Source organism: Numenius arquata, chromosome 3, assembly GCF_964106895.1.
Source record: "Numenius arquata chromosome 3, bNumArq3.hap1.1, whole genome shotgun sequence".
Classification (NCBI taxonomy): Eukaryota; Metazoa; Chordata; class Aves; order Charadriiformes; family Scolopacidae; genus Numenius; species Numenius arquata.
Window position 1 is genome coordinate 34,924,595 of NC_133578.1, and position 26,970 is coordinate 34,951,564.

At 43.1% G+C, this 26,970-nt stretch overlaps 1 protein-coding gene across 2 annotated transcripts; it reads right to left on the reverse strand.

Moving 5' to 3' along the window:
• Positions 1-212: 212 nt before the first annotated feature.
• Positions 213-26,721, reverse strand: NAB1 (NGFI-A binding protein 1). Of its 2 annotated transcripts, XM_074145301.1 has the most exons (8): positions 26,457-26,721; positions 20,175-21,008; positions 14,300-14,433; positions 13,166-13,217; positions 7,343-7,453; positions 4,868-5,009; positions 3,535-3,684; positions 213-2,475 (listed from the first exon to the last, which is right to left on the reverse strand). In XM_074145301.1, exons 2-8 carry the CDS (start codon positions 20,991-20,993, stop codon positions 2,384-2,386), a joined length of 1,500 nt encoding a protein of 499 aa, XP_074001402.1. In that variant the 5' UTR covers positions 20,994-21,008; positions 26,457-26,721; the 3' UTR covers positions 213-2,383. The 2 variants fall into 2 exon arrangements, with proteins under 2 accessions (XP_074001402.1, XP_074001403.1); XM_074145302.1 differs by lacking the exons at positions 7,343-7,453; positions 26,457-26,721 and adding an exon at positions 12,363-12,365 and having other exon boundaries at positions 1,894-2,475; positions 20,175-20,993.
• Between the last annotated feature and the right edge of the window lie 249 nt (positions 26,722-26,970).

Consider the following 26,970-nt stretch of genomic DNA (forward strand, 5'->3'; position numbering starts at 1 on the left):
ATGTGCAATCTCGGAATGTACCTCCCACCTTCCCCCCCAAGGTAAAAAAGAAAAAAAATAAAAATAAAATCATACAGCTGCAAACCGGTAAAAAAAAACTGCTTCCAGCTTATTGAGACTGAAATGGCCTGTTGGACTATAAACTGAAATATCATTCTAGAGATAACCAACTGGTTGTGACATAAAGTACTGTATTTACAACTCAAAAATATAACTGTTATATACTTTTAATTTATAGCAAATTTAATACATTAGTGTTTACAAAATAAATTCTGGACTCAACTGAAACAGCGTGCTGCTTAGCAAGTTCTTTTTCCTTCCTCTCACTTTAATCGAAGAGACCAGCAAGCTTAAGAGCTTCTTCTGTGATCCACGCACAACTTTTGCTCGTGCCAGATGTTGAAAAACCAGAACACTTCCTGCATCTGTAAAGTCTCGTTGCTTGGTACCTTCCGTCACTCAAGCTGTACAGTTCAAACCTTAAGCTGTCCTTTTAACAAGTTCCATACACGTCTCATGAAAGCTACTCAGAAACTACCCAGGGCACTGGCTAACGTTACAAACTGAAGAAATATCTTATCCGTAGTACTAGCTCACACAACAGGAAAGAGGAAATATAACTACACATTCAATCTCTTATTTCTAACAGCAAAGCTGCAAACTCCATTGCTTAAAGTAAGATACTTCAGTAAGTGAAACAGTACCATACAGTTCAAGAAACATTTTTTTAAAAAACAAACATTTTAATAGTATAAAAAGTTGTTTACTGGTGTTTCTACTATAAAGCTTTGTTCCACAAATCAAAAGTGATAAAATAATTAGGTAACGTTTACAGTGATAAGAGACTGCAGTGTAGACATTTCAGCTCACATTTTGCTGACCGTTTCAGTACAACACAGACTGTGACTGGATCGTTAAAACACATCTATGACACAGAGCGAACTGCAGACACGAAGTCTGAATATGGAAGTTTACCCACTGGCATGGGAACTTTTCTTCAGCCCTCCCTTTCCCCTCCAGAACATGTCGTAGGCAAAAACTGTATTCAGAAACTGAGGCATATAACCGTTTTGACTGCAGGAAAGCAACTCTTATTGAGGGAGTTGCGCAGAGGGAAAAATGGATGCACACAAACACACCATGGTAAACTCCAAAGTTATATGCCGACTACTTCTCCTTAGATAAAATGACATCTGCAAAAGTGAAAAATGTACAAAAAATAAAAACTGTCAAATAAATAAAGAATACAGATGTTAATTAATCACATATATAAAGAAACGTATTGGCATACTGTATGCAGTATACGGTATATTCATAGAATCATGTGGGCTGGACAGCACTTAATAAGGAGCCACATGCTAAAGACATAACTCCTTGTCTCTCTCCTCCAAAAGATCTTACGGTTTCTGGATATCAAGTGCAACCTTTTACACCGATGCATAAATCCTGCATCATATTTCATCTTTGCCACACCTAGGATGCATTTTTATTTTTTTTTTAAAGATCCAGAGAGAAGTCCAAAAAAGCGATAATGGTCTGAATCACAATTTTTGCAGCCCTGGCCATGCTACTTGGTCTCTTGGGTTTCCTACCAAATGAGTTTTTAGTAATTGTACACTATATAAAACCATAGTTTTTCCCAATGGAATGGCAGCCGATCATACGGACTCTTCCATACTCTTAACTGGCGTTTTCTACACTCCTGAACTGTAGGTAGGTATTATGCTGTAAGGGTGTTACACAAAGGCTGCTGAAACCATTGAAAGTGATGTAACGATAGTTAAGTGTCAAGTACGTCCGCTATAATACAGAATCAGGGTCTAGGTCTATCAAATGCTATATCCACATAACATTTTAAACCATGAAATATTTTATGCATTTTTCTTTTTTTCTACAAATATTGTTGCAAACTTGCTGTTAATTGTGTCACAAGGTTCGCATTCCTAATTCTCCAAGGATTTTCAATTCAAATGTTTAACAACCATATGTACGCTAGGTACACTTAAAGTAGACACTGAAATTTCAAGTAAAATGAACTGTAGCCACATCTACTGGACTCAATACACGTCCCAACATCTAGATTTACTTTGATAAGTTATACAAATACATAATACATTCTTAAATAATGAAGACCCACAATATTAATTTGTGAATCTTCCCACGTTATAAAACCACTTTTACAGGAATGTTTATCCACCTGTATTACTGTTTTAGTTTGCAGTGTCTCTTGCTTTCCTGTTTCCACAGATTACTGTACCAGTTCTTAGGCTTTGGCTATTGAAATCTTTTATTTGAATGAGGCAACGCTGGTTATTAAGGCTGGTTTTTTTTCTCTTGTGAAGTTTCATTCTTTACTATGACACCATTTTCCAGAGCAGAATGACTATCTTGTGTCTTCAGGTTCTGTTTTTATGACCTTCCTTTCTATGTTGTTAAAAGCCGAATGAGGAAAATCCTTTAAAATACCAAGGCCTTCTGCATTAAGAAAAGAAAGAAGAAAAAAAAATATGTTAAAAACACTGCTTAGAAACAAATATATTCTGTTCTTAACTCAACAAAAAGGTCCATGAACCATATGGATACTAACAGTTGAACCCATAAATTCTGCCTCCTCCTACTGGGCTTGAACCCAGCTGGGTCAGAACCACCTCAGTTACACTGCAGCGATGACAGAGTAATCACCACTGATTTACTTCAATTTGCTCTGGGAGCAGGGCTTAGTGGAGATGCACTCTTCACTTGAAAGGGAACTGGTAAAAATCCCCAACTAGAAATTTCACTCAGTGAATCATCACTGGGACAAACTGTAAAAAAGGTGAGCTAAGACTGCAATATACTGAAGTGGAAGATGCAATATTCTGCCCAGTCTTCAAAACAACTACTTTTGCATATTTTCTTCCAAATAACCTCCTTCCCATCGTATCTTCCAAACTCAGGTAGGATTTTATTATTCCTAAAGTTGTGAGACTCTCAAGAACTCCTGACTTTATCCCAGTACACCCAGTATTAAACTGAAACCACCCATACAGCTTTCACAAAGGATTCTTGCTGTCTTCTATCAAACTTAGAATGAGTTTCTCCCAACGCCAGAGGTAAATGACAAGTTTGCCAGCGAGCAGAAGGCAGTGAATGGGAAACTCAGTTTACTGCATGATTTTGTTCACAGTAGAGAAAGTGCTAGGTCTTTATAAACCAGAATAAAAAGCCTTTTTCCTTTATACAGAGTGAAGCCATGTTATAATCAAACCGCATTACAATGACAGCACCGTAAGTGTTTAACAGCAGTAGTTCGGGTCAGTGCCGCTCTCTGAGGACTGACACATGCTTATTGGAATCCAGTTCCTGCATCCTCTAAACTTTTCCCAGATTAAGTAACACTCCTCCAAGTTTTGTCCAAAGCCTTGATGAAAAGGTTACACACGAAGCATGCCAGGCTGTACTACCAGCTTCTTCACTCAGAGGTATCAGGTGTTAGTAAGGTTCATCACTGGCTTTGTAAGAAATGGCGGGTAATTTACAAGGGACAGCACTAACCTGAGGACTGGGATTTTGCCTCGCCACTGGGGTAAAGCCGGATCAAATCACTGCACAGAGGTTTTCCAACATGCTGCTCTCCATCAAGTGAAATGTGCTGCAACTGTCTACTCGGCAGATTTGACATTCGGAGATTCAGTGGTCTTTCACCTGGAAGTTGTTTACAGTGAAATGTTGATGCATTAAAAACAAAGCAACATTAAAAAACAGGTAGACACCTTAACGACATACTAATTCTATCAGCAAAACTGCATCCTAATTTCCAGCTGCTCAGGGAAGGCTTCTAGCAAAACAAGGCTTATGTAAACATGATGCTTTGCAGACCATTCCACAGGCACTGCTAGAAAGGGACACTCAGCCACACCAAAAAAAAAATTAAAAAAAAAAAAAAATCTCTCTTATTCCACTCAAAAAACCCTTTGAGATCCTAAAAATTCCTACTCCCACTGCACAATGGATACATGGTATAAAGACTCTTGCACTACCAAGAAGAGCCGAACCCACACACCTAATTCTTCCTGTATACTTGTGTACCACACCGCTTGCCACAAATGACACATTGCTACACACAAATGAAAACCTATATTTTAACGCTTACTTGTATTGCTTCCCTTAATTTCTCCCTCTACTGCTTCTCTTCCCCTCTCCCTAAAGAAACTAGCACTTAAAAAACAGACACAAGAACTTCTGCTTGTATTTCTTGTGTTCGTAACATTTCATCTCATTTCATAACAGTAAAAAAAGAAAACCAAACAAAAGCAAAACAAACAGTCCTAAAATTAATCCAAGCTAAGGAATAGCCAGTTGGTAAATCAAAGAGAGAACCACAAAACGGTGTTTTGAAGAATAACAAACTACTAAGAACGTTACTAGAATCTGCTTAGTTCTAAGTAATTTACATTGCCAGCTCCTGAGGTTTTGCTCCTAGACTGCAAAGAGGTAAACAAAAAAGGGTACCAACTACATTATCTGCTTTACTTTCAATTTCCACAGAGAAAAACCACAAATGAAATGCAACATCCTGCTCTATTTTCAAAACTTAGGATAAACCTAGAGCCAAGTTCTGTCCTCAATAACAGTAGTGCACCCTACCTTCCTCCCTCCCACATTATCCATAGGGAAAGCAGTTTGCCCAGACACATTAGAGTAACAGAGCAGAATCTGACTGTACATCTGATTGCATTATTTAGACTGTAAGCACTTCAGGGCAGAGATCTTGTCTTGTCCATTCAGGGTTCAGTGTTCTACACTAGATAAATAACACCGCTGACGAAGGTTGCATAATATCAAAGGCATTTGCTAGCAGCAGCGCCGTGCCTGGAAGCTACCCTACCTTGTCCATCAGCATTATCTAATGACATGCCATTGGGGCTGTGCTCTTCCGAGTTTTGTCTGTAACACCCTGTGGAAAGACGTCTCTCTAATGCAGCCTGGTTGCAAAGAAACTCCATCTGTTTTGCCATCACCTTTTCCGACTGCAAATAAAGCAAAAAAAATTTCTTTATATATACATACATATAGTGAGTCAAAACACAGGAAAAAAATCAATATCAAATCAAAAAGACTAACAGCCTAGATATAGGTTTTTGTTGACTCATATGTACAGATGTGTGCTTTACAGTTTCTTCAAAACTATCAAGCAAACAAAATATTTTTGCACCCATAAAGATTTTCATACCGTACATCTGAGTCACTCAAGAATACTTAAAATGCAAGCTGCCGTAGTTCATCCACAAGAAATGCAACATTAAATTCTCTTCTTCAAAAAACACACAAAAAAGCACCTTCTGCACTTTAGGACTGCAGGTTACGTGAAGAGAATCTCAAGAAAAGCAAAAAATAATGTCTTAATTATCCAGTTAGCTCTGTTCAAATATATGTCTTCACAAAGTATTCCAAGAGCAATGGCAACATCTGCTAAAAACTTATGCCAAGATTTCACCAGACATCTTGGAATCTTTATTTTAGGAAACAGCACTACACAAGCTTAAAAATCTGCCATTCTGAAAGTGTAGGATGACAGTATGTTTGTGGGGGATAAAGGTGTGAAATGTCTGTCTAGAAGAAGAACAAGACCTATACACCTCTAGAGAGTGAAACTACACAATGCAGTGCAACGTGGGAGGAAATGGCGTCTGAATGTTTGTCATTGACTTTAATGCCAAGAGAATTCTAACTTTCAATATAATCTTGTTCTTGAGAATGTAAATAAGCATCTTGCAAAACTAAAAAGAAAATCACAAGTCAAGAAAGTTGATTTAGAAAAGCCACAATGAACATAAGAACAGAAAGTGTACAAACTTCACAGCTGCGATTGATAGGAAAAAAATTCATTTCTTTTTCGGGTAATGCCGTAATTGTTTCAACTAGTACAGGGGCCAATTAATTGCAGAGGACTTAACTTTTCTTGGGAGAGGATGGAAGTCCTGACTTCCCACAGAAGTTTGCTTACTCAGCATAGTTCAACAATTTACAAATACAATGATAGCGTAACAGACCAGCAAAGTCCGAGCTTCTCCAGCACAGCGATGACCCTGACAGCAGGGTAATGACATGACCGGTATTTACTTACTTTGGCTTAGAGCTCATCAAGTTCTGCAGAAGAACACTGGTAGCTCAAGCTTGGTCTTGGGAGGTAGGTGAAAAAAGAAACTATTTTCAAATACTTTACTTTCAAGCATGCTTTAACTTTGCTACTCTGTCACTCCTGTTACAACTTTTGAACTGTAAAATAACTTCCTAAAAGAATAAAACATTTCCTACTCATGCCATCTCTGCTGTTTAACTGGGATAAAACCAGAATTTTAAACTGCAATGATGCTTCTAATCACCACAGAAAAACCTGTAGCATTGCAGATACATTTAAGCTTAAAATAAATCTCTAGTCCATTGTTATGTAGCAGTGACCAATGAAAACTTCAAAGCACATACAAGATGAAAATAAGCTTGCAAAAATTAAGTTCATTTAATCATTATGTGACATCAGAATACGTAACAATTGCTTTTTGATGTATCACAATAAACAGATTTGTATGACTGTACAGCACTTTGCAATAGCAGAAGGCAAAAGACTGGGTAACACATCTAGTCTCAGAAAACATGAGCGTAACTCCTAAATGTAATCTTACATGAAAATTCGGTGATTACATTTGCCCAAATCAGCTACACAAAATAAACTTGTTGCAACTTCACATAAAATCCCTCCTTGGCAACAACTGGCAGCAGGAGCTATGTCTTTGCCTCAAGGCTGGGATACGCTACAGAAAAGACAAGGAAAGAACCGGAAACCCATCTTCATTTATGAAAAGCTTTCTGGATACTCGAAAACACTGCACTTCCACCAGGGTAGATGGTATTTAGAAAGGCAATTTATCCTCTCAGATCCAGAGGTTCACAGTTTCCTAAATATATTGGCCTTTCTTCTTAAAAGAAATGTCAGAACTGAGGACTCCAAGATCGCCTACTCTATTTCTCAGTAGACTCAGTAACTTGAACTTTCCATTTATAGCTAATAACGCAAGTAACACAGCACATACTGTACCAATAGTACCCTACTTACTCCCAACAGGCAATCACGTATTTTCAAGCTGACTACACTAGATCTTACCTCCTTGGAACTAACAAAGGTAAAGCTGTAGCACCGTGTCAGAACACTTTCAGAAGGTAAACCCAAATTAAGAGTGATGCAATCACAGCTAAGCTAGGTAGCCTTTGAAAATTGACAGTAATTACTTTAGTCATCAAAACAATACACCAAAATCAATGTACAAAGACACAGCCTCTATTAATCACAGTGTAATTGGTTTACCTGGGAATTAAGAGCTGTTGAGTCTTCACTCTTTCCTTTAGCCAAAGCAAGTGGCATTTTGTCTTGCTGATAGAGCGTCTGGACTGTGTCCTGGAAATCAGGATAACCATCCTATTGAGTGTAAGAAGAAACCAAACACCAAGAGAGATATATTATTGTTTTTTCTTCACCCTCTGTATACCCAGAAGAAAAAAACCCACACATTCCTGAACTTCTGTGAAAGTTCTGGTCTGCAATTTACACGTCCGTGCTATCTGCTTCATTGAAGTTTGTGCATAAAACACACACAGCCCCTCTACAACAACTGCTATGTATCTAAAATGGTAAACACAAGACAATCCTATCTCATTTCTCACAGTTTCAGGTGAATCCAGACTACTGTTGTCACTGACATTAAACTAGTTTACATTCAGCCTTGCCAGGCAGACTGAGGCCTGTGGTTTCTGTCACTCATCACAGCAGCTTTGGAGATTCTTAAGAAATTAAGTTTATATGTAGTTGAGAGTAAGGCACAGCAGCTGGATATACTAACTGTGAGAATCTGAGCAAAGCCTCCTGAAATTCAATGTCTTTCACACAGTACCTATACTAGTATCACAAAATGAAATATCACTATTTTAAAAGCAGGGCAGCAAAGACTTTATATACTATGGGAAATCATGATTCAATGAATCTTTCAGTCTCAAACGCTTATGACATGCAAATCTCTTTTGCAGCTTGCATACGTAAAGCAAATAAAGTTCCTGTGAAAGCCTGCCAGACTCCATTAAAATAAATTAATCATCGAAGCAAACGTTCAAGATGAGGAATTTATCCTGCTTGGCATTATAAAAGGAAAGCTCGTGTAAAACGGAGGAACGTCCAGAATTGTTTACAAAAGCACAGTATAGGTGAATGTTAACAAGTGAGAAGAAGCTAGAGAGCTTAAGACAGACCCCAAACCTGAAACAGTGACATCTGTCACCGAGGATCCATAGAACCAGGTATCAAAATTATACATAATTAGGTATATTTTCCTTGATTCTACAGCCACATGCACGTAAATAACATTTTTGACAACAGCTGGACAAATGGGTCCAGCTGGACAAATGACTCAGGAACAAGAAAAGTGATCTTTCAGAAAAACCACAAAGGGAAGGTCTACAAGGTCCATGCCCTTGACAGACTGCCCACTGCGCTGCAGAGTGGTGGTCAGACCCACGTCAGGTGGCCAGACCCTCAGTGCAACGTAATGCTAATAAAGCTATAATTTATGCTCAGGGGGAAAAAAAAAAAAAAACAAAAAACAACCAACCAAAAACCTGTCTGAACACTGCATATTGCTTTTATCCACCCAACATACTCCCTCAGGGTAAAAATAAACATGGTAGGTATGCAAAATTTCATAAACAGGTAAATTGCCACAAAACCTCATCCTCTAGAAACAAAGGCTTTGCAGCACACTTCAATGAGCACTGACCATTTTCATAGTTAGACCGGAATTTGTTTAGGAGAGGAGAACCATTATGTGTAGGAAGATGAGAAACTGAATACACAAAAACCTATCACTCGGGATCCTATTTTTGCAACAAAACAGGTAACGCAGCTCTTCATAACGAATCTGTGATCACTCGCCAACAAAAAAACAGAGCCTGTTGCCCAAAAGCGGGGCCAGCTGCCCGTTGCTGCCTCTTGCCGTGACTGTCACCCATCGGTCACGGCAGTTCTGGAGCACCTTCCAGGAGCCCTTCCCCACCGCTGGCTGTTCTCCTCCCCCCTGCCCCGTGGGTACGGGTCGAGGAGGAGCAGGCTTGGCCAGGGACGACCAGGTTTGCCTGGCAGTTCCTTCTCCCTCTGTGGTCAGAAGGACCTGCTGCATGCAGTGCAGCGTTTTTGTTTTGCCAGGCTGCTGCTCGGTTGTTTTTCAAGCGGCTTCGTGCAGCAGATGTTCTCAGTCCCACATGTGCTTTTTCGCTCTCTCTAATGACATTTTTTTCCTATGCAAACAGTAGCTTCTACTGCTTTTGCTGTTTTCGTGGGGAAAAAAAAAAAAAAAACAAAAACCACACAACACACAAATCCTACACTTTGACTGGATTTCTTTTCAACCTTCTCGGCAATGGTGGAGGTGGTGGAGGTGGGACTTTTCTCTCTTCTCCCCGCACCCGTCCTGGCACCAAGGGAAGACGCTTCCTCCCAACCTCCTCCGCTCAGGTCTTCCTGCCTGCGCCCCCCGACTCCCCCCGGGCTCTGTGGAACTAGCTTTTGCAAGCTCTCCCCACCCGCCTTGTTCAACTGAGCAGAGACACTGACACACACAACAACTCCTTCATACCGCAGACAGCAAGAATATTTTTTTAAAACTCTCTTTCTTTGCTCTCTTGGCTGTTCACGCTGGCTCTGAAGGGAAACCTCGTCAACCCCAACGGGAAGCAGGAGCAGCCATGGGTAGCCTCTCCCTCCACCGCTTCTGCGGGATGTACCTGTGACTTGTTTTGCTTCCTAAGCTGCTGCCACAACAGCTCATCGCTTTGAGCGATGCTGGTACTGAGTCACAGAAGATGACAAAACAAGGGGTGCCCCCGCCCCGCAACACCTATGGGGAGGGGGGGATCCTTGCTCTGTAGGAGGATGTGCCGTTTCCATCCCTGTTCACCTGTCCCGCTCTTCGTCCAGTACAGATTTAGGAACTACAAACCGCCCCCCCCCCCTTTTTTTTTTTTTTTTTATAATCTGCTTCCAAATCTCAATTCACTCCATTCCCTTTTTCACTCCCTCCACGCCTTTAAGTCTGTCATTTGCCTGGAATTTTTCCCCCTTCTCCTATCTACACTTCACTCCCACAGCTCACCCACCCACTCTACGAATAAGAGGGGGAGAGCTCGCAGGGGAAGAGAAAGGCTTTTACAGGTAATTTGATGTAATTCATGGCATATTGTTTCTTTGTAATGCTTGTGTGAGTTTCATATTCACGAAGAGGATAAATTTACAGTGGTGGCTGTAACCCGGCAATGCTGCAGCTTGCACACACAGCTCTGCTAGCTCTGCTCAAGGATGACCTTCAGAGTCCCTCTGGAGGTTTCTTTTTAAGTTATATTATACGTCAGGAAATTAACTCATAATTAACTCATCTTTTCTTTTTTTTTTTTTTAAGTAATCTTTTACACTACACAAACAGGGTGTGAAGTCTTTCCAAATTCAAGCGCTTGTATTTTAGACCACGCTTTGCAGAGACATTAATGACTAATGGGTAAAGGAATGGTGAATCAAAATACAGAGTTCAGCCTCTTAAAACAGAAAAGCAAAATGACCTTTACCAAAAAAAGAAAAAAAAAATAAAGAAAAAAATAATAAAAAGACAGAGCTAATTACAACAACAACAAAAAAAAAACACCCATGTTCAGACCCTCTGCTTGCCATTAGCGTGACAGTGAGCTAACAGAGCCACAATAAGCATTAAAACTTTAAAATCAGGAAGGGGAATTCTTATCCAGAACAGAAGGAAAAATCTGCAGCATTTGCTACCATTTTCGTTTTTGCCTCCACCTTTCTAAAAACAAAACAAATGCCACAAAATCCCCAAATGTACTACTAAAAAAGGACCTTTTTTTTTCCTGCAAAATGCAAGCCCCAAGAACCCAAAACACTACATGTGAGTGATCTATTGTGCAGTACTGCATCTTCTTTAATTTCTTTGAAGTCCATGATTTACAGCGTACCTCAGAATTAAATTGTAGTGCACTGAAGTAATGGTTTACTCCTTAGAAGACTCCCAGATTTGCATAGAAAAAGACATTTATGGCGATAACAACACTGGTAACTTCAAAATTAATAATGCTTTGCTATGAAATGAATTATGTCATTTGGCTATATTTTTAATTTCTTATTGTGGAAAAAAGTCGTATTTCTGAAATAGTAATTGGTACAGTTAGGACATGAAATTTTCACAAGCGTTTTAAAATACAGCTGGTAATTTTAGATAAAAAGAAAACCAAGTAAACATCCTTTCTCAGAATTACTGAGCTAAAAAGTGCCTAGAGAAAGCAGGCCTTCCAGACTCTTAAGATTTCACCATGCAGAAAATGAGAGAATGCACATCCCCTAAGGCTGTCCAAATTTCCTGCTCTCCAAAACACCTAAAGTTTCAGCCTGTATTCTTCAGGCTTTTAATTTTACTTTTTCTTTCAATGAAGATCCTGAGGGAAAAAGAGCACCTCCCTTGCAGTGTGTCATTTTAGATCCTTGCTCATCATCAATTATTACTGAACGAAGGAAAAACTTCCTAATGCTGAAATCTAATATATTACTCAGTGAAATACTACTTCAAGCAGAGGAGCGGCAGCTCCCCACCAGCTCTTTTATAAATTAAGACTAGACTGGACAAGAGGGCAGACTCAAGAAGCAATCATCCTTCAACGTGCTGGGCAAGGCAGATAATGGTGAAGGTGGATAAAATCAAGGTAGCTTTTCCCTGCGCTGTTTTGCAGATCGAAGAACAAGCTTATGTCAAAGGCACGTAAATGACATTGCTGACTTATCATCAAAGCTACCAGTAAATCCGCAATGCACATGTATATCCTGTATTACATAAAGTCAAACTACAACTGCACACAGACTGATGTAACTTAGTAAATAAATAAATAAATAAAGATTAACTCCTCTATACCTATTCATAAGCGCCTTCTCAAAACTAACTGCTCTCACTGGGGTTTGCCTCACAGGAAAAGCCTTTGTACAGGTAACAAAGTCTCGCGCTACTGAAAAAAAATAAAAGCATCATTTATCACAGAATGAGTTACACGAGAAACGCATTCCAGAATATGTTGCAACTCTCCTCTACAGTCAAAGAGTATATCGCATATCCGTGTCACATACAAATCTAGCTCAGGCCCAGCTTACATCCTAACACACATTTAAATCTACACCTTTTGGAGTAGACAGTACAATAAAAAAAAAAACCCACAACACTATGGATGAATTAGATAACCCATGTAACGGTGAAACAGTTTTGTTTTTTTTTAAATAAACTAAAAATGAAGACCTGCTATTATTACAAGGAATACAGGTATACATACCTACAATTATTATTAATTTTTTATTATTAAAAGTGATTTTTTAAAAGGTCTCAAATTTACTTTCCAGGAGCGGTCACGAAGAAAAAGGTAAGCTACATATATGTTGGTCCTGCAGTCCTAACAAGAAACTCCCAGCATCTCCCTAAGCAACATCTTGTGTAGGTGTATACATTAGCCATGTACACGTGTGCATTTTACAGACAAATAATTACAAAAAACCTGTAAATTAATAACTACAGGCACAACCATTTGTGTTGACATATACAGCCTTTCGTTAGCTTCTAACTTTTCAAGATGATCAGTTTTAGAATTTATAGTATAGTCAGAGATGGCTAGTATTCTGCCACCAATCCTTACGCAGAACTCCGGATTCTGGACATGATCAAAAGCTGACTCAAGCAAATTAAGAAAACCCCACTCCACAGACTTAAAAGCAGGAGGCCTTATGGAAACACTTCCTATAGCGCTTGAGCTTATTCCACTACAGGAAGTCTGTAAGTCCCATTCCTCCCCCTCCTACTCACTCAGAGTGCAAAACACTGAGAGGAACTTCACCATAAAGCAAATCCTACTCTTTACCCTTGCTCCTACAGGTTTCTCCATCAAGTGTTTACATTTGCAGAGACAGTGGTGATGTTCTCCCCCTCTCTCACACCCATCAACTATCTGTCAAATGTTTTTTTGACAAACTTCCTTAAGATGGATCCCTTCAAAACAAAAGTGAATTTTAGCATGTATAGGTCAAAATACAGGAGTCACAATACTGTACCTCTATCTTGATTCTCTTTGGTGACAGCTCATCCCTTTCTCCACATTTAGATCTAGAAGAGAAGACACATACACTATCAGTAAACAGCAGATTAACCCTGACCATCAGAAAGAATCATGAAAAACAGAGTCAATGGAAAAAAAATAAATAAATCGGGCACGAACAAGTGAGATGCACAAAAAAACCTTCAATTCCCTTGGACTTGGCAGCAAATGTCACCCAAGTATAGAGGAATACAAAGGACTTGTGTCCTTTTCAAAAGTGTCAAGAGACTCATGCACTTTTCTTCCTAACAGAAGGAAAGCTACCTGAGCACAGAGAATTACAGAATTACAGAAACACCTTTGGCATTGCTTACCCAGAATGGATGCGTATTTACATTATACACAATGTAAATATATAATGTAAACGTATATAATGTATTTACATTAATCACTATAGAAGAAAGGGGAGCAAAGGAAAACCATAAAAAGCTCCTACAAGTGTAGGAAAACATATTTTGAAAGGATATTACATTACGCACCAGGGAGTTAACATTTAAAAACAATATATAGAAAGTATCAGGATTTTCAATCTTATTTATTAATTCTAATGTTTTAATTGTATTTAAAAGCTGTTAAGCCTTTGTTACTGTTTCATAAAGGCAGTTAATTTAACAAAATAGTAACAACTTAAATTAGGACTCAGCTTCAGTTCTTTTAGAGCAAGTTTGTAAGCTACTCCCTATGACTGTATCTTTTTCACTCCTGGAAACTAACAAGCTAAATCTCTACATGGAAAAAAAAATAAATTGATACATTAAGCAGCTTTGGCTACTCTGCCTATTTACATTAACCTTGAAATACACAAATTCCTCAAATACTTGAAATTGCCAACCTCTCAGATGCCTCTCAACATGCACTATCATCGCAAAAATCTGGAAAACTAGAGAGCAAATAAAAAGGTAATTCAAGACAGCTAAATCTTAGCAGTTTAAAAGCTTCATGACTTAAATAGCATTTTCCTACCCCCCTCAGAGGAGCACTTTCCTAGATAAAGAGCAAGAAAAAAGTGTCTCTAGTGCTTCAAAAGAAATGCTATCAGACTGATTAGTTCCCTGAAAGTAAAGGTCCTTTGAGTTACTTAAAACCTTACTTGGTGGTCCTGTAAGTATACTTGTATGTAACTTCTCGAGAGATTTGCCGAGCTAGTGCGAAGAGTTCATCTCTCCTGGTCAACAACGCATTATCTTTTACACACAGCTGGGCGGCTGCTTCATTAACTGTTAGCTGGAAATTAAACACAAAAACAGGGATTCATAATTTTGCATACTTTTCACCCATTGTGCTTGTAAAAGTACCTGTTCTTCTGAAATAATAAAAAATTTCAACGGCAAGTAAAATTACCTATAATTGTATACTAAGCCCTGGAGAGTTTTTTCAATTTATTTATACCCTTGTCAAGCCAGGTAAGCCTCTGGGAAGAGAAAAAGATATAAACATAGTTGGTGCATTTGATGTCCTTTAAAGTAAAACATTATTGTAAGGCTCTCTCAATGTGAGCTGCTTGTGCCTCATCTCAGCATTAATTAAATCTCAGTATAAAACAGTAGCTCTGAATGTTCACAGTGTTTGGCTCCCAAAGCCTGGTTTACAGGGAATACTATTTTTATAAGCGCAATATGCCCAGGACTCGGGGAAAAAAAAAAAAAAACCAAACCTGACAGTGTGGGTACAGATGGCTTTCCCTGGTGAATACAGCATAAATTCTGTAGAAGGTGATGGTTTAAGAAACGATTAAACTTTTTTTAGCTATGTTTCTCACCCTCATGTTTGTGAAGACTATCTTCAGACATGAATCAAATGCAACTTGTAACAAGGATGTTTTCCTCAGCCTGCCGGGACACATTTCCAGTGCCTCTGCTGCTGGCAAGAGTTTTGTAAAGAGGTGGGGGGAAAAAAAACCCAACCCCACATTAAGTTAAGGCTCAAAATGGTTTCGCAATGCTCTTCAGAAGCCCATAGGAAGTAGTGATACTGTCGTGAATTATACCAGCTTAACAATAGCGCTGCCTGAAAAGCCTGTGGTCAACAGTATGGGCAAACAACAAAATTATTGATGCAACGAGAGACATGGAGACGCTGGAGAGAAGATTCCCTGCTCCTTCCACCGTAAGCAGGGGCTGGAGACATTTTCACTTCTTCCTCAGCTGGAGAACAGCCCGCACATGTAATGAGACATAACAGCAAGAGGCCAACTGAATACTACAGGTATTTTTCCCAAGTGCCCACAACTCTTCTACTCTTTATTTCTGGAAATTAAAGCTGCTTTGAATTTGCTTCTCGCAAATGAGCACAGCCTAAACTTTGCTGCTGCTGTCAACAATATGTTGCGTATCCATCTCGGGCTAGTGAATATTACCAAGCAGCTAGGTTTGCACAGCACAGTCAGCATATTCATGATGGACTGAGATGTGCCACCCCCAAACCTTGATGTGGCAGTGCCATGAACGGCCGCAGTTCAACACACGGGGTTCTGTGGCTTGAGGACGGGCAGGACCTGCACACGTGTGGCCAAAACCACTGCTCAGGCAAGAAGCGCTTTTCATGGAAGGGGACGGAAGGTGACGCTGAGGACAGACCAGCAGGTCTGCAGTTAAATGCTGTCTCCTGGGAGAAGGCTAAGAAACTCTCCCCTTTACCCCACTCTCCACCACGCTGCAGAACGTGAATTAAATCACGGAGGCCAGCAGCTCACTCGAAACACAGCACGCCCCATCCCTGACGGATGGAAGCTGTCGTGAGACGCAACAACACACGACCACCCTGTCCTTCACTGAAGTGCTCGATGTCATCCAGATTAGAAAAAAAAAAAAAAAAAAAAAGGTATTTTGCCAAATGCGACACTTGTTCTCCAGGGATTGAAAAAACCAAACACATGTATCAGAAGATCCGAGATTCTCTCAGCGGCCTGTGTCCATGGAGTGTTTGTATTTCTAGTAACCCCTCACACAGACCTGCTCTTCCTAGTATTTCATAAGGGTTTTTTTCCCCCCTGTGTTTAGCATAAAAGCCTCTGATCTGAGTAGGGCATTTCCTGCAATACCTGAATGCTAATCAAAGTGCAAACATGTCTTTAACAGGCAAACTAGGTATGTTGCTTGATCATTTAGCCTCTATACAGACAAAAAAAAAATAAATAATCTCAGAGATCAGACGTACAAGGGTGGGAAGTTTAGGTTTAATCTGTGAAACATCTCTAGGTTACCGTGTTTCTACAATACGGTGTACAAAACCAACAAGCTATTACCCCTTAGACAGGAACAGTTACTCTGCAATGTCTATCTTTTCAGAAAAAAACCACAGGGGAAAAAATAGATACAAAAATAAAAGATTAACACAACACTGATGGAAAGAAATACCATCCAAAGCAGGCATTAAGTTCTGTAACACTGATAGCTATTACTTTGCCGAGGATGAATGATATGGCTAATGCTTACAAAATAATTTAAGATGCTTTTTTATCCCTCGATAAATTGTTGAAAGGTTGCAAAGAGCTCAAGTGACTGAAAATGCTTTGGGTAGTTACAGGCAAATGCTGTTTATCCTAATATATGAGAAAAGCCAAATGTTTGTTTGTTTGTTTTTCCTGGTTTCGTCTTTCAGGTCACATCCAGACTTACTGAATGGAAGTGCATCATGGCTTCCTGCCTTTTCAGGAGGCATAATACTAGAGATAAAGTGTTGCATGCCTAAAAATAAAGATTCTGTTTGCTGGAAGTCTTAATGACACAGAGCAGCACATAACCATCCAGGCTCTACAGAGAGGGATGGGTATATTCCCATCTGATGGGGTTCATAGATTCCCCCACTAAAAAACACGTAATTAAATACCAAGCCCTACTGTTTTGGTGAGTCAGCAAAAGAAAAGGAAAAGACAGAGCTAGACAGAATTTATTACTTGCATTTCTTATTCCTGTTTCTCACACTACTAAACAGGATTTTTTCCGGTTTTATAGGTACCTAGACAAACACTGAAATATTAACACGCAAATTACAAATCTGACTCAAACATGCATGGGTCACCAAGTTCAAGGGCATGCTTCGTACTCATCCCTCCTCCAGTCCAACTTTAAATATAAAGAGCTCTCCATGCTTGAAAAGCCGGGTAATACCGAGACAATGGGACAGATTAAGGACAGTACATTTATTAGTTTTGAAATGTCTTCGAAAGGTTCTGCATCAGATTTTATGCTAGATCAGTGCCCTATGCAGATAATCCTACCAATAGCACACACTGCCAACCAGCTCAGTGTCTACAAAAACAAGCTAATGAGCATCACAACTTTCTAGCACAACTGGTGAGCGTGTCTGGGAACTGGCTGTTCAATTTTGGCTCTTCTTCAGCTCTCACTGGCCTCCAATGGCTGCTCGGGCCCTCTGAGACACTCCAGTGTTCATACTGAAACAGAGAATATTCTCACTAATTCACCACCAAATATTTCCATCAAGTTTGAGTTTAATTTGCTTGCAACTCCACTCTGCTTGAGGAGATAGAGATACGCTGATCTTTACATTAAGAAGCTGATCCCTACTTAAGCTTTTTAAATTCATAGTGAAGTTTATTCAGCTGTTCCTTACCAGCTGCAAGGAGAAACCTTGAACTGAATGACAGCCCTGGAATGTACTAACACGTGCAGAAACACAGTCTCTGGACAAGCAGAAACCTACCTCCCTGGTTGTTTTAAGGTCCTTCCTTCTGAGCAGCAAATCAAGCCATCAAAAACCCACTGAAGTTCAGCTTACAAAAGGCAAAACTCTGGTTTATCAGATTTTAAACAAAAAATGGTCTCATCGCTGCTATTTATATATTTTCTGCTTAAAAATGGAAACAGAGAGAAAACTGTTCAAGACAAAACTTTGTAAAATCCGGTCTCTTTAAGCAAACAGTAAACCAATTATGAGCAAATTCTTCTTGCTTGCATGTGTGCAGTTCCCATCAAGTTCAGTGAGGCCCCACATGCGTAAGTGAGGCAAAAGTCAACCACATACTCCTTTGATCTCATGCCCTTAATCATAATAGCGATAGAAATATTTCCTAAAGCCAAACCATGCTCTCATTCCATTTTTGAACATGGTTTTACAATGATGTAGTAAAGATCTGTAGTGCAGTACTTAAAAAAAAAAAAATTAAGGCGGCAGAGCAATCGTTCTTTCTTCCAGTTCTTTTCTACGCTGCTCCTTCACACTACCACCCCACTAATCACTCCTCCAGCTTCGTAGAGCCACTCCTGAGGCTACCGCATGCCTGACACAAAAGCTGGCCCTGGCACCCACTTCCCATTACGCTGCTGGATGCCAGGAAATTATCCTTCAAGAAGTCTGCCCAGATTTCAGCCTATTTTCTGCAGCCGCTGCCCCCGGGAGAGACTGCAGAAGCACACAGCTTGACTACCTCCATCCTCAGGTGGGGAGAACCCCCTTTCTCCAAACCCTGTCTCTGCAGCAACATACCCCAGGACATCTACACGATTAATCCTTTCAAATCCTGCCTCCGTCTCATATGCAACTTGTTCTGCTGCAGGAGAGACTTCCGCAAGGTCAGGGGAGTAAGTCGAGATCTGTTCTTGCACACTGGATGAATTCATAGCTTATAAACGCTCAACATAAAGCCACAAAGCACATAAGTGAAAGCTGCACAACTAAAACAGTGTGGTAGAAATGTGGCTGACTACTGACAAGTTGGAAGCATCTCCCCAGTTTGTAGTAAAAGTCCTAGTGGAGTCACTGCTGGTGATGTGCAGTTGCCTTATAAATGTAAACACATAAACAAAAATGTAAAGAAATACACCTTGTTTCCTTCTGCCCTTCTACTCAGAACCGTAAACAGAACCTAGTCTTATGCTAAGGATTACACACCTACAAAACTTCTTCTCGAAGCAAAAAAAGGCTAAAGCCAGTACAGTTTTTTTGGCACTCCTGTAATATAAACATTGCCTTTCCTTTTGGGAGCTGAGCCTTACATGCCAAATTTTAAATCCAACTGAAATTTTGCAATCACTGTTAACTGTGAAAACGCTGATGCAGCATTCATATCAACAGCGTTTTGGCACTGCTTTGAATTAATGTTTGTTCTCCATTTGTACTGTACTTCGGCACTAGGGAACTATTCCCCACACGGACACACCTATTGCGTTACAACATATGCAGTGTGAGCCTCAAGAATGGCAGAAGAGAAGCGAAGGAGGCCCGCGTGGACTTTTAAGGACAAGAGGGAACGGATGCTATGCAGGTATTAAAGGACAAACCTTGAAATCACAGCCACGCATCTATATGGGAGAGGGTCCTTTCCCTTCCTCCCCACACAGTCTGCACCTTCACTTGACCAGCTTAAGACCACCGTGCCCAAAAGAACCCACAGGTTGTATAATTAAGCTTCATCCCAATTCAAATACAAAATAATCCCACCCCACCGGGTTTAGAGACCTCAGCAGCAGAAGCCTTTTTACCTCGAGGACACAATCTACACAGCAGGGCCTGGAGGAGAGGGAGGACAGCAGAGGGTGGTAACCAAGCCAGGCGATCCTGTTACCAGACACAAGCTGTTTTAGTTACTGATCTTCCAAACAACCTGTCTATTCTCAAAGCTGCAGGGGAACATCAAGATAGGACTGCTTTAAAAACATGCCGAAATGCCCAGAATCCCAAAGGCCAACACTCAGCACAACACTGGTCTGCTCTTTCAGTGCCAAACTGTCTAAACCCTCTGTCTGACAGGCTGCACCGGTGACCCAGCAGTCTGACGAACACCAAGTTGAGGTCATCAGTGCACACCCATCCAAGGAAGGGTACTCCTGCTGTACCCAAGATTTCCATCCCAGGGCAGGACCGCCTACAGCTCCTGTTAAGAGACACAACTCTCGTCAGCCAGTGAGAAGTGCCTGTACAAAAAGCGTACCCTGTGAACAACATCTCATAAAAGGCATAGGAATAGGGGAAGAAGCAGCCCACTGTCGCTCAAGGTATTTTACCTCGTGGAGGGTGAGATGCTTGCCATCCTTTCTTTTCGAGTCAAATCTGCCATATATTGCACTGTACTTCCTGATCTCCTCCTCTTTGTGAGGGTCATCGTCACTCATCTCAAAGATGTGACCAATCATCTTTGCCAGTTTCTTATTTGTTTTCAGTAACTCCTTGACTTCATTGGAGTCACTTTTGGGCAGGGAGGGAACCATCCGTTCTACGCACTCGGCGACTGACAGAGCAGCGGCGGCATCCAGGGTCTCACTGTTTTCCTTTGGTGAAGCTGGAGAGCCGAGGTCAGCCGGGGAAAGACTATGTTCGCTCTCTGTGGTGTGGTGTCCCTGCCAGAGTCTGGGTTCGCTGCCGCTCTGCAGCGATAAGTTCCCCACCACGTCGGATTTGCTTGCGCCCACGCTTTGCACGCACGTCGTGGCAGCACATTTTGGAATCTTCAGGTGAGGCTCTCTGGTGCTGCTGCTCCTTTCGTAACTGCTGCAGGATATCCCCAGCCACGCAGGAGACCCTTCCGGCAGCTTATATATTGGAATGCTGCTGACCGGTAAGGAGGTGAGAGGCTGGTTAAAAAGACCAGGGTTTGTGACCCAGTCCCTCAAAGCCTTCTGCAGCCTTCGGACATGAAGCGGCTTGCTAGCCATGCCTACAAGAGCCATTATCTCCAAAAACTCCTCTTCACCTGCTTCACAGAGCTGCTGGACATCATCGCCACCCTGCTGGATAAAGGCATCGAAGTAAAATAAGAGATTTGCTTTTTGTAGTATTCGATACAGCTGCAATTCCCCAAGGGTTCTGGGTAGAGCTGACGCCATCACGGATGACAGAACCTGCAGGGAGTGAAAACAGAGAGAAGCTGAGCACCAAAACGTCGACGTCCAGATGCGTTCCCCCCAGCGCCCACCCTTCTGTAAGGCTGTCAACTCAGAGGACAGGATTCCTTTCTCTCATTATAAGAGCACGCATGGGAATTAAAAACGGGGCGATAGCCCTATTTTTTTACTAGTTAACTTAATGGAAACATTTGTGAAAAAACAAATCAGCAGATAGTTGCGATGCACCTACAAAAAAAAAGATGATTCAAACATGAAGCCAGCTTGTTTTCAGCATTCCCACTTCATGTTTGTTCCCAAGAATGTCATTCAACATTGCTCACTGCTTCTACTTGACTCTCTTTTCTATCTTCATATCAAAACGATCACAAAACACTCCGAAGAATTACTGAATACTTGATCCCCTGAAGAAAAAAAAGCTCATCGGTTTTGATTCTCCTTAATTCTCAAATCATTTCCCCCATAGCAGTGTGGAGGACTGTAAAAGGAAAGAAAAGAAAAGTGCTTCACAGAACCCCAGAGGATTAATGAAGCTGGATCAGCGAAAGGGTGTTTCAGAACCAAGTACTTCTACACAGTTTCCCCCATTTCACATGAAAAGGATCTAATGCCTCCACTGATTCTTCATTATGGCAGCAATATCCGCACACAAAGCAAAATACTGATAGATTCCAACACATGGTTAAAAATATTATTTTGAATTCACCTGCCCACTGCATTTGCTAACAGGCCTGCATGTCATTGATACTTACGCCATGAACTACCATTTGGCAATAGAGCAATTGCACTCTGAGGGCTCCCAACAGACAAACTGCAGCGGTATTCTACCCTTATGGCTGCAGAAAAAAACACATTTGCGCAAGTTTCAACTTCATAAAACCCGTTATCCACGGTTAGCCCGCAAATAATAAAACTCTTCAGAGAATTCTAAGATCTCACACACACACACCTCTGCACTCTACGATGGCTTTCACAACTACAAGCGGATAATTTCCAGTATTACTGTATTAAGCTAAACCACCAATCAATAAGGTCTAAAGCATGTAATTTACAGTTGGTAAGGTAAGTAACAGAACTAAAACATGGAGCTGGTCTGCTAACATTACTCTGGCTCTACTATCACATTGTACTTTAAAAAACACACAGCAGAAAACTAAAAAAATCAGCACTTACAGAAAAGATTGCACGCATTGGGGGAAAACTATTTTAATAATGTGCAACCTCCCTCCCCACAAAAGTCCAATGCAAGTGTATATGCAAGCTTAGGGGCATCGGGAGACCAGTAATCAAAAGTAAAACTAAGGCAGAAATTATTTCTACAATATGCACCTTCGCATATTTTTTTTTTTTTTTTTTATAATACGTGCTTTTTCTTCAGCAACTCAAAATAAATGTACAGATGTAACAAACGGAACTCAACTTCTATTCAGGAGGCAACTGAAAGATCAGGCTTTTGCTACAAAACTTTGATTAAACTCTACTAGAGAAAAATAAAACTAGGAGGCCAACAGAAACCTTACAAAAATATATGTGGCAGGAACAGGATACCTACAACCAACCTCTCCAGGAAGAAAAGCCGTGGAAAAAAACCCCCAAAATACAAAAAAAGCCCCAAGCCACCAGCTGCACATATCATTCTTTGTACACTGGTATTTGTGAAACAGAAGGGCCAGCAATAGCCGTTCAGATCTAAGCAGCCACCTCAAGGAGCTGCTGGTGAGCTCAAGAGCTAATAAACTCCACACTTTGGAACCCAGGGTGGAACTGGAAACATTTAAGAGTTACGTATCTTAGAAATATAGTTCAGCTTTCAAAAATAATAGTTAATTGCAGAAAAACAATTAAGTACTGTCTACACTCAAAGATGTGGAAATGACAGGAAAATGAGGAAAATCGCTTAAGGTAACCCTTAAAACAGTACATAATTCAGTATTTTAAAAGTTGTCATTACTTCACGGAAGTTCTTAGAAAAATCCTCCCATTCCATACAAACTTTGACAAGACAAACAAAACCAGCAGTTTATGGTTTAGTGGCATTTCAGCAAACTGTTCCTACCCTCCCATTTCAAACGATGTTGACTTTCTACCATCAATACCACAAAATAACTTCTGCGACTGTTACAAGAATACCCGTTTGCTCTGAAAATCGTCCATCTTGGCACAATATCTACATAAATGGACTTTTTGCAGAGAGCTAAACCGAATCCTGGGGAGACGGCGGCAGTGGAATTACACACGGCCCAAGAGCTGCAGGCAGGGCATGGAGCTCATTTTTCCAGCCCACAGGCTGGAAGAGCAGCAACAGTCCACGAGCAGCCTTTACCTAGAGGATTCTAATCAACAAATCTCCTCATGACAGATAAAACTGGATTAATATGCACCATGGAGGCGTCAGCAGCGAGTCCACAGATCAGACTGTCGAGATTTGCATTTAAAGCAAGACTGAAACCCCTTTGTTTTGTACTTTAAAGACCAATTCTGTTTTCCAAATTTAGTACAGTAACTCCTGAGAGGGCCACGCAAATTTTCCATTTAAGATTGCTACCAACTTCCGCAGAGAAGACATTCGCAAACACTCCTCCTTTTGACCTCTCTTCTCCTCTCGCTACACCGAGTCCCTTCCGCGCTCACCTCATCGACATCCCAAGTATTTCTAAACTTTGACAAGGGGAAGGCTGCCTCCCCTTCCCGAGACAGCCTCACCACACCACCAGCTACGCTGTTTTTTTCCAGGCGTTACCGCTCCACTCCACCGGTTCTGCTCGGCTCGGCTCAGCTCACAGCCTACAAAACCAGGGAAGCGGGTAAGCTAGTCCACCTGGAGGAGCAAGGCCAGGTTTAGGGGGAGGACAAGCAACAAAGTCTGCTGAGAAAGCAGCGCAGCGCTGCCGGAACGAGAAGAGACCATTAACCCAAAGGACACACGGCATTGCTGTCGCTGCCTGGCTTGGCTTACCTGCCCGGCTACGGCCAAAGCCTTAGCACACCCACTCAAGTCTCGGCACCACACATCTTTCAGGTGACCTTTAAATTGCATCTGAGAGATGTAAAGCACTGCTTTCCATCACTGCCGTTCTCATTTCTTGGCGCAGCTGGGACCGTGCTTTCGGGGCGAAGGGTGAGCACGAGAAGCGGTTACGCAACGAGAAGACACGGGGTGAGCTCGCAGCCTGGAGACTTGAGTATGCTCCTCACCAGGGAGGGCACCTCGGGTAAAACCCTGGGGCGCCGCCTGTGTTCCCCCTCTTCCACAGCCTGCTCAATGAGACTTAGGCTTTCTGAGCTGTGATCCCAAACAAACCTGGTTCAGGAGTAACAGCCTGGTAATGTCCTCTGGCAAACCCTAAGAAGCTAACCAGAATGATCTGCTGCCTTAGGAGCAAGCAGATCTTCTCAGGTATGGCCAACTGCAAACCCTTTTACAGCAAAAGGCAGGAATGCAAAGCTGGCATGGGAAGGTCTGCAGCAATAAATGCACGCAGTGATGGCAGCTGAGCTGCTACTTCTCCCCCCCCCCACTTCTTTGCTCATCATCCATACCAGCAAGGAGGGTGGGAACGCACAAGGAAGAGCAGCTGTCTTTTACGTTTTTCACATATAGAACAAAGAAGCTAGGAAATTCCCTGTCACAGACAAAGCCGTTTAAAATACACGCAAGGTTGCACGCTGTTACGGCCACGGAAGAACCAGGAAATCACAAGTCAGATTTTTCACTCAGCCTTTGCAACCCACAACCATGCATTCTCCTCTTCCACATTACCTCATTCACATCCACAGCCTATCACCCCCCACGCCATGCCCTCCTCGCCAAACGCTGGATGTCACCTTAACTCTGACCACAAACATAACTCCTGGGGGGGGAAAAAAAGGAAAAAAAAAAAAAAAAAGGAAAACAACAACCAGAGAGACACCACAGAGCACTACTAAGTATTTGTAAACAATCACTGCAGGAATCACAACCTATTCCGGTTGTGATAGAGGGAGCAACCGGCTCCCTCTAACAAGACAACCGGCAGCCACCCAGCTCAACGTCTTTAAGCATGGGAAAACACCCGTTTCTCCCCGTTCCGCCTGGTCGGAGTTCAGAGCCGCACGTTTCCCGGAGGCGGCGGGAAGATCCGCGGCCGCAGCGAGCAGGTGGTGGAGGTGGGTGAAGCACTGGGAGAAGGAAAACGCGGGAGTTGTGGGATGTAGGCATGGGGCAATGACTTCCCTAGCAGTTCTCCTCCTCTTTAGGGCTGCGCTAGAAGTAAGAGCGACTGAGCAACCCCAACTGATTTTTAGAGATTTTTATTTCAGGTGAATCATATTTGAGCTGTCACCAATTAAATTAGGAATACGCGCAAGAAGAAAGTGCGAAACATCACATTCCTGTATTTTAGGAAAAAGTGATTATTTCATAATATTATCTTGATCACTTTGGGCGTTTTGAAAAGTCTCTGAAGACAAACCGGATTCGGATTTGAGAGCTGGCTGCTTTGCATATTCATTACATTTTTGCAGCGTTTCCAAAGGACTTTTAACAGGAGAAGAAAATTACATGTAGCTGCAGAAGCCAGACTTCGCAAATTAAAAAGTCTTGTCTAGCTCCGAGATGTGCCAAAATACAACCTATTAAAGCGAGCTTCACATTCAAATACAGATGCGTAGCTCGCCCCAACTAATAAGAAACTTGAAACGTGCAAAAAAAAAGAAAAATAAAAAATAAAAAAAGCAAGCCCCAAATACTTCGCGATTCCCACCCGCTCGGTGCGAGCATCCCCCCCCCGCCCCGGCTCCGGGAGGGTCACCTACCGCCTCGGCATGCCAGCCGGGAGCCGGCCGCCGCCGTCCCGGGCAGGCGGCGGAAGGGAGCCGATGGCGGGGGGGAGGGGGGCAGCCGCCGACCCCGCTGACAGTCCCGCCCCCCCGAGCCGGGGCCCCGAAGCCTCCCCGGGCCGCTTCTCCGTAACGGCGAGGCGGGTGGCGGACAGGCGGGGCAGTCTCTCCCCGGACCCAGCCCGGACGGAGGCGCCTGGAGCGAGCGGGCCCGGACAGCCCCTCACGTCCCACCGACGGCCGCGTGGGCGAACCGCTGCGCGGGTTGGGGGAGAAGGGGGGGGGCGGCCGGTACCACAGCACCGCCTTCCTCCCCTCCTCAACCCCCCCCCCCCCCGGTACCCCCGCGCTGGGCCGGCAGCCCGCCGGCGGGGCACCGCCCCCGCCCGGTCCCGTCCCGTCCCGCCCCGCCACCCCCGCACCGCGGCAGCAGACACGGCAGGGACGTTTCTGTACTTTCCACACACACCCCCCCCGCCACCACCGCCACCACCCGCGCCGGATTTCTCCGGGAATCGCCCACGCATGACCCGCCCGCTCCTTCCGGCCGTCCCCCGCGGGGCCGGGACCAGGCTGCCCCGGCCCCCCCGGTCCCCGCGCTCCCCCCCCAGCCTGTCCCGCACGTACTCTGCAGTAGGCTGCCGCCGCCGGGGCTTCCCTCGATGCCGTCCCGGCGCCGCAGACTCAGCCCCGCCGAAGTTCCTGCCAGCGCCCCCCCCGCCTGCGCGCCGCCGGCCCAGGCTCCTCCTTTCCCATCGACGGGGCGGGTGGGCGAGCCGGTCCCCGCAACCGCCTCGCTGCCGCCGGGGAGGGGAACGGAGCGAGATGGGGGGGGGGGGGGGGGGAGCTGTGCGGGCCGCCCCGCGCAGCTCGCCTCGTCGCGGCCGCGCCTGCCGTGCGCGGAGGCCGAGCGAGCGAGCGGGCGGGCGGGGGAGCGGGAGGGAGCGGCCTAGCGCCGCCCCCACCCCCCCCCCGGTGCCCCGTCCCCGCCGCCGGCCCCCGCCCCGCGCACACACCGCCCCCTCCCGCGCGGTCACATGGGGAGATCCCGCGCGCGCTGCCGCCGCCCGCGCCCACGCGCGGCCGCCGCCTGACGCAGCGCCCGGCGGGGGCCGCCCCCACCCCGCCGCACCGGCAGCGC